The following is a 12194-nucleotide window of genomic DNA, read 5'->3' as shown; positions in this document are numbered from 1 at the left end:
AGGTCCTTCAATTAAAGATTTCTGGTTTGTCCACCTTTGGGGGAAAAAAAGGAAGCTTGTTTGTAAGATGTATCTTATTTATTTTTCCCCCTTTTCTTATAAGGGCTCAATTGCCCTTCACAGTGAAAGTGCTGATTGTCTGCTTTAATGCCTTAAATATAGTCTCATGAAGGCTAAGGCAAGTTAAATGGTCATTGGAGTTTCAGCTAGAAGTGATTATGTTTAGTGTTAGACAGCAACGTGCTACACATTCTGATGTCCTTAACATCCTCTAGGAGAGAACAAAAGCTCCATTTTACAGACTGAGGAAACAAGCACAGATGAAGCAACTCGACTCCAGCTGCTTCAAGTTGCTCAGTGGATAAATAGGAGTAGTGTTTGTTCTGGTAGGCAAAGCTGCCTCTCAACTTCCTGCTGCAGTGCTTGCAGTAATAAACTCTTAAGGTCTTTGTCTTGTAGATACTGTTTAATTGTCAAAGCTTCACCTTAAGTAGATCCATGTCGGAAGAGGCAGCACTCTTGCCTCTGTATGGAAGAATTCAGATGTTGGGCATCACCAAAACCAGGAAACTTCATTCACATCCTCCAGATCACCTAGCTGGGTGGCTGTTAATATGTCCTTTAGCTTTCATGTGAAAAGATTTTAGTTGGCTTGAGCAGTTGTGATGATGCCCTTTTAGGAGAAGCATTGGAAACAACTTGCTAGCTCTATAATTTGATTTAAACACTTTCTTCAGTCTAAAAAGCTGAGAGGTCGCTGCAGGGAATTCCAAAGTTGATTTCCTAACACTACTTCTCACACCCAAGACCCTTATATTCAAAGAAACTCAATGCCTGTTGTGAGGGTTGCTTACTTTTTGTGAGTAGAGGTCTTCAGTTAAGAGGTTAAAAAAGTGAAATAGTCTCGAGTCCTACTTTAAGGCTCATGTTGTAATTTTTCCTGCAGACTGAGGATATCAGACTTGAACCAGAACTGTATGAGGCTTGTAAAAGTGACATCAAGAATTACTGCCAGAATGTGCCCTATGGCAATGCTCAGGTAATGGAATTTATTAATAATTTACAATTTAATTTGTACTTTCATTTCAGGAAACTTTCGAAGAACACTTCTGCCTGTGTAAGTGCAGCTTGAGATTTTCATTTTGATATCAGTCAAATATTTTGGTAGTACTTTGGAATGTTAATTTCTTTTCCACTGGCCCACAAGCATTTATACTGGGTGAATGCGATGCTGTGAGCCCTTCATTCTTCAGTTTATGCTGGTGTTAAGCTATTAGCAGCTGTTTACTGCAAATGTTGCTTAAGATTTTGTAGGCATTATGTCTGCAGGATGAGATTTGTGGTTCTGGAGTAAGTCCAAGAGACCCTCTTCAACTCATTAAATCTTTGTGAGAAAAGAGGAGCTTAAAGCAAGTCCTGGAAATAAGCATTGGTAATGACTTTGATAAAATCTAGGGAGCTAAACTGCCCAAATGAGATGAAGGATTAGGGGGAGCACATGGCTGTGTATGACAGGATTATACCAAGTGTGTCCATTATGCCTGCAACATTGTGTTGTAGATTATTGAATGCCTGAAAGAAATCAAGAAGCAATTGAGTACACGCTGCCACCAGAAGGTGTTTAAACTGCAGGAGACAGAGATGATGGACCCAGAACTGGACTACACACTCATGAGGGTCTGCAAGCAGATGATCAAGGTAATGGTAGTGTGCTCATTTAAGAGGGTGAGTTGGGATATAAGAACTCTGTCAGTTTTGAGCTTCCCATAAAGGCTTGTTATAACATTGCTGTGCTTTTTTCAGAAATATGATTGCATTTTTGCAAAGTAATCTGTTTCTTAACGCTGAATCGGGCTGAGGTTTCTTCAGGGCTCTTCTCTTTCAACTTCCTGATCAAAGCCTGTGCACTAATAAATTTGTCTTCCCAACTGCCAGCAGAATTGATGAGGGAAACTGTGCTGAGGCTCCTAATACAGTTCTCATCCAGTCAGTTTGGATTTGGCTTGGCTTTTAGCAAGGGTGAAGAAGTTATGATTACAGAGAAGAGTAAAATCTTCAGTTCACTGCTGACCTGGTGCACACAGTCTTTTATCAAACTGATAGAGCAGGCAAAATCATGTATAACTTCAAATTAAAAATGAAAGCTGGAAGTGGCACCATGTAGAAAGCAGCAGTGAATGTTCATATAAGACACTCTTTCACAGCAGCCAGAATTCCAGGCCCTGGAACACTAGTATTTGTGGTCTGTATGCAGTGACTCCATATTTTGGCTGATGAAGAACATCCTGAGAGTTATTTGTTCTCCAGTTCAGACACATGTTTTTGAAAAGAGATCTGTGATCTCATCAAAGTAGTGAGGATTTGAAGATGCAAGAACCTTATCTTACACCCACAGAATTAGTTTCTAACAAAAGAAATTAGTACCTTGGTCTGAATTTTGGGTAAGCTGGTTAACTTTTGACTGTCTGATTAAAGGTGAGAGTGGGGTGATTATTGTAATTAACTCCTCTCTGCTTTCTCCTTGTGTGTGGTCTTAGTTTGCCCTGAGTGGTATTAATAAAGTCTTTACCATTGCATTGTCCAAGCAGCATTTACACAGGACAGCAGTATGTGCATAGACTTAAAAGATTGGTTTTTTAGTTTCTAAAATAAGTGGGAAAAAAGTAGTTGATATGAGACCTAATTGGTGGGTGTTTCTTTCCAAGTGTACTGTTTCTTAAGAATAGAAAATAAAGGCAATTTGCTTTTGATAAGGCCAGTCAGGACTGTACTGTACAGCTCAGTGCTCAGTCCCTAAGCAGAGACGTCAATTCCCATAGTCAATTCAGAGAGTAGCACTGAGATGTTGGAGCTAGGCAGGGTGGCTGTATACCTCTCTGTTGGGCAGGTGATTATTCCCTTCCATTAATTGGAAGCTGCTTGTTGTGTTTGGGTTTTGTTTTTTTTCAAGTGCTTTTAGTGATGCAGCTTGTTGGGTTTTGGGTTTTTTTTTGTAGCGGTTTTGTCCAGAGGCGGATTCAAAAAACATGTTGCAGTGTTTGAAACAAAACAAGAACAGTGAAGTGATGGATCCTAAATGCAAGCAGATGATTACCAAGCGCCAGATTACACAGAACACAGGTATCTTCTTCTGAAATAAACCAGAACTTGCTTGCCTGAGGTGTTCTGCATGACTGGAAGAGTATTAGTTTTGTTTTATATTCCTTTGGTGTTTTCTGTGTACACACTGACCTTTGCCAATTTCTCGAGGGTCAGCATGTGTTGTTGAATCCTCCTTACTCCTGAAGCTCTTCGCTCACAATTTGAAATTCTGTTATGAAAAAAATACTATTTTCCCCAAAACTTATGCTCCTTAATGGTATAGCATCATCCAGGAGAGTTCTATGCCATCTCTTTTGGAGTGTTGTGTTCTGTAATCTGAAGAGATGTGTGCTCTAATGAAATTCTGTCATCTCTCCTGGTTAGATTACCGCTTAAACCCCGTGCTCAGGAAGGCATGCAAAGCAGACATACCAAAATTCTGCCAAAATATCCTGAACAGGGCCAAGGATGATACGGAGTTGGAAGGTCAAGTCATCTCATGCCTGAAGTTGAAATACGCAGATCAGGTGAGTAGAACTGGTGCCTGCAAAAGAGAAAATGTGCAGATCATGCTGATCAACTGTCATTGAATGACAACTCAAACTTGGACTTGTGGGGTGTTCAACGTATATAACAGGCTAAAGGTGGTTTTTATGTTCCTATAGAAATACTAGAGAATACAGGTTAATGTACAAGGGAGGTTGATTTCCACTGAGTCAGTTAATGACTTTCTCCTCCAAACAGCGTCTCTCTCCAGACTGCGAGGACCAAATTCGAGTGATAATCCAGGAATCAGCCCTTGATTATCGGCTGGATCCCCAGCTTCAGATGCACTGTTCTGATGAGGTAGGAGAGGAACTCCGTAGCTGCTTTTTCAGGATGAAACCTCACTTCATGTAACAGGTTTTCATTTCTCAGAACATGCTTTCCTAATAAGTAAAACAAAAAAATCCCTTTGAGCTGCTTCTAGCTAGTCAGATTCTCTTCTGTGACTTTTGTCCAGTGCACAAGAGTTGCAGTTTCCTGTGCAGTGCTAATATGAAGTTAATTATTTCATCTGGCATCTTATCAGTACTTGTGACTATGGAAAACGACTTCTTTGCAGTAGTCAAAAAGAAGTCAGTTCTCTGGTCTTGTCAGCATTAACTGGAACACAGTCAGGCTTTTTGCGTTTTCACTTTTGGTAACAGAGTTGGTCATGCTTCAAGTGTTACTTATTTCATACTTTCACATTCCTTCCATGCTGTTTTCTTCCCTGCCCTCCTCCTCAGTACAATGATATTGACTTCTTGCTGCTGGCTTTCAGAGGGTTATGCATATTGCATGAGCCAGGCTGCATTTGGCTTTGGGGATTTTGGGGGGGAAAGAATCTCATCATGTATTCTTCAGCTGCACCCTGTGATGAACTAACATATTGAGATATAAAAGTGCTAAAAGGCAAGAATGATTGTTGTGAACTACTTATGTTAAAACACCTCTTTCAAAATAGATTTCCAGCTTGTGTGCAGAAGAAGCAGCAGCTCAGGAGCAGACTGGGCAGGTGGAAGAATGTCTGAAAGTGAATCTTCTGAAAATAAAAACTGAGATGTGCAAGAAGGTAAAGAAAATAAATTGGATGTGGTCTAAAAAGCTTCCATCCCTGCACAAGTCTGTGATTTTTTTCCAGATCACAGCCTAGGTCATGTTCTAGCTAGTATGAGGCCAGAATTATGAAATTTCCCTATCTCGGTTCTGGCCTGCAGTGATTCAATTCAATTTCAATTTGCCAGTGAAAATTATGTTGAAAATTTCTCCTTTGCAATTCCAGACTTGAATCCTTTCCTGATGATGGTTGCCAAAGGTTCTTGTTACTACCCTGTTTCTTGGTGCTGTCTCGGTTGCAGGCCCAGACTGTGTGCTTGAGGGCTGTATGAATTGTGCCTTGACTATGGCACCTGATTCCTGTTCTCACTGAAGTAGTCCTGGCATGCTGACTTTGTCTTTTAGATTAATATGAATATTTTAAGGAATGTTGCAAACCAGGACACTTAATTAAGCCTAAACCAGCATTCATATTATGTCCATATCCATATATATGTCCTTATCCAAGGACAGTGGTGGATTTTCTCACGATCCTGGATTTGAAAAGATGATACACCTTTCAGAGACGTTGATCAGCATGAGTTTTGTTCTGTCTCCTTTTTCTGAGATGTACTTCTGATTTCCTCCTCTGCAGGAAGTGCTCAACATGTTGAAGGAAAGCAAAGCAGATATCTTTGTTGACCCAGTGCTCCACACAGCCTGTGCCCTAGACATCAAACACCACTGTGCCGCCATCCCACCAGGGAGAGGACGCCGTAAGTGCTTGTGCTGTACTTGTGTAACCTCTCAGTCTTGAAATACTTAATCTGCATTTTTACCAGCGTCTTCTTACAAAATGTTACGTCTGTGTCTTGTATGAGCATTTAAACGAGCTTATGAGTTAGTTGGCCAAGCCCCTCTCTAGGCACTAGAACACTGTGATCCCATTTCCTTTTCACAAAACTGTGTGAAAAGTCAGGAAGTTAAACCTTTCAAAATGTATTGTTGTTCAAAAGAAACGCCTAACAAGCCTAAGGAGATAAGGCTGTGTTTTTTCTGAACTGAATTTGATCTTAGCTCTTTCTAAATTCTGGTGGCATGGAGTTCAGAGTGTACAGCTTATTAAAGGTGCAGATTTATAAGACTTCATAAAATCTAATGTAAACCACATGAATTATATATTGGATACGTACTCTAGTTTCTTTTTGGAAGTCAAAATTCTTTGCATCTCCAAATGCAATACTGATTGTGAACCTTGGTGAAATTGCTAGCTTCAGGCATAGTCTGCCAGGTCTGTTTTGAAAGCCTTGTAACCATCAGCCTTCATGAGAATGGAAGAGCCCCTCTCTGCACCATATTATCAAAGCCACTGTTTCTATTTTGTAACACCATCTTCTGCACATTACAGAAATGTCATGCTTAATGGAAGCTCTGGAAGATAAGCGTGTGAGGTTGCAGCCTGAATGCAAGAAACGCCTTAATGATCGTATTGAAATGTGGAGCTATGCTGCAAAGGTAAATATGTAAACGATTTCCATTTTTTTATGCCTTAGATCTCTCTGTTGCAAGGTGTTTATGAAAAACTTCAACTGTAATGAAGTTCTTGTTTCCAAATGAAGTTTAGTATTTTGAGTTTGGTCCAGAAAAACTGAAATCAGGTTGTCTTCTAGGAACTTACATCTTGTTTTCTCTGTATCTCGGATGCATCCCCAACATTGCAGAATTAAACTATCTTCTGTGCACACCGGACTTAGTCTCCTGTGGAGAAGGTGTGGGGCAGTGAAACAGGGGCAGGAAAATTTCCTGTTATAAAGGTGCCTCCTGAACATCAGTTCCTTCAGATGAATCATTGCAGGCCTGCTTTTTTTCTGGTTCAGGCCAGTTCTAGCAATGACAGGACACTGCAATAGCAGTACCAGACACTGAAGCTGGTAAATATCATGGCTGAGGGTTGCATGGAAAGCACAGCTTGGCTCATTTATTCCCTTTTCACCTCCAGGTTGCCCCAGCAGAAGGTTTTTCTGACCTTGCCATGCAAGTTATGACCTCTCCATCCAAGAATTACATCCTGTCTGTGATCACAGTTGGCATCTGTGTACTCTTCCTCATCGGCCTGATGTGTGGACGCATCACCAAGCGGGTGACAAGAGAGCTCAAGGACAGGTAGAGCCTGGATTGCCTGCTGAAGAAATGCCTGCCCAGTGCCCAGTTTTGTACAGCCCTCCTCTGTATAGTCTACCCACCCCTCTTGTGAGAGGAGAATTAAAAAAAAAAAAATTTAAAAAAAAAAAAAAAATTAGAAAAGCAGCAGGTGTTGGCTCAGTTTTCCCATCCTGGATCTCATCCATGGCATCTTCATCCTATGAAAGTTTGTGTGCAACACTGGCAGCCCAGCCAGCAGCTTTTGTTACCCCTTTGTTAGCAGACTCTCGTTTACCTGCCTGTAGACAAGTCTCTGTTGTACTGTTGGAACTGCCTTCACTCTCCAAATCAGACTGATATGACCTGCAGCTCAGCAGTTTTTAAGTAAATTTTTAAAGACAGACATATTCTGCATACCGACTGTATGATTTAGGTAATGGTTCATACTGAAATCTAGTCATCCTCTGTGGCTGGGTGAAGTTGAGGCAGGAAATTAAAGGGTAAATTGCATCTTACACCACAGCTGGCCTTGTTTTGGACATCTTGCTCGTCTGTGTAAAGCATCTTCAGAGCATAGTCTTGGACAACCTAAGGACACCAATCACTGGTGTCATCTCCTAGTGAATATCCTGCTTATGTGACTGTGGATTTTTTTGGCTGAAAAGATGTTCTTCCTCTGCTGCTCGCAAGATAGAATAAAATGCTGACCAGGATTGAATACTCATGTGAGCTATACAACTTGTGTTTCAGTAGATTAAAGACACGATGTAGACACGAGGTATGTAGAGCCTGTCAGTAGTGAACAGTGTCAGTGGGCAGGAAGTGCTGTGAGCAGTTACTCAGTCAACTTTATTAGCAATGATGCAGTAAAATTCTAACACTCCTTTTTTTTTTACCTTGCTACTGCTAAGCTGTTACCCTCCCAAATTAACTGTGTGCAGATGGTACTGACACACTGGCAGTTCAGTGCTCTGTCAGTGATGCAGAAAGCACCAGAACACCCAACATGCTCTCTCTCTGTGTAACGGTTACTCATGGATTAGCACAGTGGTTTGTAACCACACTCTGGGTCTTAATGGTTTTCATCTCCACAACTACAATTGATGGTGATAACACCTGGCATTTTCCTGGGGTGTAGGACACGGGTGCTTGTCCTGCCAAGCAGAAGTGGATGGAAGAATGATAGTGTGGTATGAAAGGCAGAAACATCTGGATCTTTAAGGAAAGTAGCTTTTGCATAGTTACCATCAATATGTGCATTTGTGCTATGTATAGTTATACTTCCGGAGCCCAGAGAAGGTGTTTTGGAAAAGCTGCACCAGCAGTTGTGGCCTCTTCTTACCATCATCTGTGTTCCTCAAGTACAAGGAGGTGTGGAGCTCATGAGACAGGTGCTTTGACTGAAACATGGGGTGTGTTGATGAAATCTAGAAGAGCCTGCCTGAGAGTCAATGTGTACAGGAGGATATGTTTTATTCACCTTTAGGACGTGCTTACCTATGGGTGTTGTGGTAAAAACCACATGCCTGAAACTGTCCAACTTAGGCTGATGCTTGAACCATATCTTTATTTTCCCACTTAGCACACTGCTATGTAAGACCTGGCATTTCCAGTTCTCCCCATTGTTTTCTAGAAGAACAGTGGAGATGGTTTTGACACACTCTGGAATGTGGACCAGCTGATTTTGGTGATGCTGTATACACAGAATGGCGTATACAAAATATGTGAGCTTTTGCTATGACTTTTTGCTGAAGCTTTTTTCAAACATACCTTCATCCGGCTCTGAGGATGGTGGCAGACTTGTATGGGTTCAGACTTGCTATGCTAGTGAGTCTCAAACACTTCTGGTTTTGTAGTAAAGTACTGTGAACACAAACAAGCAGCAGTGAAAGCCTGAGTGATGAAGTTTCAGTGGAGAGCTAGTGTATGGTAGGATTGCAGTTAAGTGGTGAGATAAAACTGAATTTAAGCCTGAATTCCTTCTCTTGCCCCTCCTCCCTGGTGCTAAGGGAGCTTGCCTGGCTGTCTGTCAGCATGAAGTGGAGCAGAAGAGAAACAGTTAATCGTGTTTCTTGAGGTAGCACAGGTGTATAACTCCACAAATATTAGTTTGGCAATTTTAAGTGTGTGTTGTATCACTTGAGTGAGTGTTGAAATGACTGCTGTCAAGATGGGTGTGCTCACAGAGCTGCCAGCAAGGGAAGTGGGATCTCGGTGCAGCCTTGCTTGCTGGCATGAGTCCTGCTTCTCCAAAATGTCTATATGGAGTAATTAAATTGCCATTGGAGGGCTTTTTTTAAACTGTTGTGACTTTTTGAAAAGGCATTTTGTAACTTGATTAGCTTGAAAAGCCTAATTAGATGGTTTATTGTCTAGAAATAGCATCTTCCACTAAATTCCAAAAGACATTGCAGTGAAAATTGTAGGTTTGTGGCCATAGTTCCAAGTGTAAACCCTGTTCAACTCTGAAGGTGACTTTCTTTACTTTCAGATATAAGGCTTTCTGTATTTTTTAAAAATCCAGAAAGCCTTATACTGAAAGTATAGATAGTCACCTTCCTTTAAAAGGAAATTTTTTCCTTTTAAATTTGGAGGAGGTTATGGTAAGGGTGCCTGAAGCATGGCATTAGGAGTCCATGCTGTACAGTGGTATTAGTCTGTGGTTGGTGGTGTCTCTGCCTGTGTCAGGCTCACAGTTTGTGTGAGTGTGCTGTGATGGTGTTAGAGGTGTGTGGCCCAAAGTCTTTGGAAGAAAAAGTAGGATACTAAATAAACCTTTTGTCACAGTAGACACAGACCCACCTTTTAAAGTTTGGCAAGGGGTCCAGGCCATTTTATCATTGAGTATATTATTTTTTCATGTTTTAAATAGGGGTCTTCTACCACTGGTGATGACCAAATCTGCTTTTTTCCCAACTAAAAATTTACCAGTCACAGTCTTGAAATATTCTCCTCCTTTTCATGCATACCTAAAAATCTAGAGGTTTTGCAAGCACAGAAACCCACAGGAGCACTCTTCCAAAAATAGCCTGGTTGTGCTGTTGCCAACACATCATCTTGCCTGCAGGTAATCATTTTCCACTGCAGGGAAAGAAAGAAAGAAAGAATCATAGAGTCATAGAACAGTTTTGAGTTGGAAGAGACCTTAATGCTCATCTCATTCTAAGCTCTGCCTTGGGCAGAGCACCTTCCACACTAGACCAGAGTACTCAGAGTCCCATCCAGTCTGGTCTTGAACACACCAGGAATGGGGAGTCTGCAACCTCTCTGAGCAACCTGTGCCATTGTCTCAGCACCCTTGTAGGAAGCTGTGAGCAGTGGTTGTAAGAAACACTGCTGTTGCCTTGAATTTGAGAAAGCCTTTTTAACTTCTCTGTTTAACGGAGTTTTAGCAGTAGCTGCAGTCAGCCAGGACAAGTGGGTTAGTGTGGAAGAGCCTGTGGTAGTCTTCCCTCTTTATGACCCTTACCTCTTACTGGAGAAATCTGCCTTCCACTGAATGCAGTTCAGGAGATGGTTGTTGGTTGGGTTTGTTTTTTTTTCCTCCAGATCATCATAAAACCTTCTCTTGGAGAGCTTATTCTAAACTTGATGATGCTGGTGCTCAGGGCATGGATGGAAGAGCTGGATGTTTGTGATCTGGCAAGGCATGCAGCTCTCCCATCTGCTTCCTGCTGCTGCTGTGAGGGTTAACAAGGCTTCCTAAATGATGGCATGTGTGTGTGCACATGTCAGGAACTGTGCATGATGTGCACCTCTACACTCCTGCTAGCCTGTTACAGTTCATTCTCATTCACAGTAATAAGCTTATTTATTGTTTACCTAGTGAGTCTAATCGAGCCCTTTTGAGAGTTTCATCTTGGGATTCTCCTGCCTCACTTTTGTCATTAGGCTGCTGGAGTAACTCATCTGGATGGGAACAAAATTCCTGGCACCTGAGGTACTGCCCACCAGATTGGGTTGAGTATCCGTGTGTCTGTGTCACTGCAAAGGGCTGGAAAGACCCTAGTGAAGGTTGAATAAATCTGTAGCAAAATATTAGCATTTCCTCCAGAATCTGACACTGTGATATAATCAGTGTTGCTCTGAAAGAATCCACAGTTAAGTGCATTGTATGGAAAATAATGGTTGTGACTGTCTCAAGTACAGAAACTAACTGCAGGTAGGTACAGAGGGAAAAAATGTGATAAGCCAGAGGGATCGCTGGAATCCCATAATATTGTAGAGGAATTGTGTTCAAGTTGGATGGTGATTTCTGTTAAAACACAATGTTATTATTTAGTGAAAGAACATTGTAGGGTTTTTTACTTTATTGGTTTTGTTTGGAAAAAAAAAAGGTAGTTTTGAGCTGTGTATGAGTGCACGAGTGTGGTATGTAACCAGAATATTTCATCTAGCACCTCTGTCCCTATTTAAAGTACAGCTCTGTGGACTTAAACAACTGTAGTGTGGGTTTGTGTAAGAGCACGTTCCTTGTTCTGGAGTTCAGATCCTCCAGGCAGCTCCCAGGTACTGATCTTTGCACAGTGTCCTTGTTTGGGAGCCAGATCTGCCCTTTTGCTTCCACCGATGGGTCACGGTTAGGGGGGACCCAAATCGCCCGTGTGCCAGGGCGAATTCAGCTGGCACTGCGCCTTGTCCTGTGCTGGTGGAGTTCTGCACCACTGAGTTCCTGAACGCTGCCCGGGATCGGGAGGTGTAACAGCGTTGCTCTTCGCTAGCCAGAGGCAGGATTTCTCCTTGCACAACACCCAGATTTGATTCCGTAGCTGACCAAACACAAAGATCCCTGCCAGGGTGAATCAGTGCACCCTGCGATCCCAGCCCTGCGTTGACTGAGTTAGATAGAAGCGCTCGCCATGGGAAATACTGAACTAGGAGCAAAGGGAAAGGTGTGCCTGGGCCCGCGGGAGGGAGGATGTCCCGCCGGGAGTGTGGGATGGGCAGGGCTCCCGGCGCCCCGCCGTGTACAGAGCAGACCCAGCGGACTCCTCTTGTACAGCAGATGCTGTTTGAACGTAGTCTCTTTTTTTTATTATTATAATTATTTTTAAATGTGACATTAACGAGACTTTTTTTTTTTTTTTGTAAATTGTTTCCCCTTTCTGTGTATAAATCCTGGCCGCTCCTTGTTTCAGTTGGTTTTTTTTGGTTTGTTTGGTTTTTTTTTTTTTTACATGTCCATGCTGTGTAATTTTGAGATGTTACTGAACTTCTGAACATAATAATGTGCATTTTTTTTTTCTGTACAGATGAAATGGGAGAATTTAATAAAAAGAGTCTGCAGGTTTGTACTTGTGGTGGTTTATTCCTGAGGGGACGCGCGCGGGGTGGGAGGGGCCTCGCTTGACCACGCCCCCGGGGCTTGTCGGGGCGGGTGACGCACGCGCAGGGGCGGCTGTCGCGCGGCG

At 42.2% G+C, this 12194-nt stretch overlaps 1 protein-coding gene across 1 annotated transcript in view; it reads left to right on the top strand.

Annotated features, from left to right (window-relative positions):
- The window catches only part of GLG1 (golgi glycoprotein 1), an 83523-nt gene extending 71449 nt beyond the window's left edge, over positions 1–12074 (top strand). The window contains exons 18-26 of the mRNA XM_041458593.1: positions 947–1039; positions 1561–1698; positions 2997–3120; positions 3466–3608; positions 3826–3927; positions 4571–4678; positions 5297–5417; positions 6050–6156; positions 6641–12074. Of these exons, the coding sequence (XP_041314527.1) occupies positions 947–1039; positions 1561–1698; positions 2997–3120; positions 3466–3608; positions 3826–3927; positions 4571–4678; positions 5297–5417; positions 6050–6156; positions 6641–6808 (1104 nt within the window). The 3' untranslated portion in view covers positions 6809–12074. The remainder of the gene's footprint in view (positions 1–946; positions 1040–1560; positions 1699–2996; positions 3121–3465; positions 3609–3825; positions 3928–4570; positions 4679–5296; positions 5418–6049; positions 6157–6640) is intronic.
- Positions 12075–12194: the final 120 nt, after the last annotated feature.

The sequence above is a fragment of the Pyrgilauda ruficollis genome, unplaced genomic scaffold (genome assembly GCF_017590135.1).
Source record: "Pyrgilauda ruficollis isolate IOZ18807 unplaced genomic scaffold, ASM1759013v1 scaffold13, whole genome shotgun sequence".
NCBI lineage: Eukaryota > Metazoa > Chordata > Aves > Passeriformes > Passeridae > Pyrgilauda > Pyrgilauda ruficollis.
Note: the sequence above shows the minus strand (reverse complement) of the source record. Positions and strands in the feature narration are given on the sequence as shown.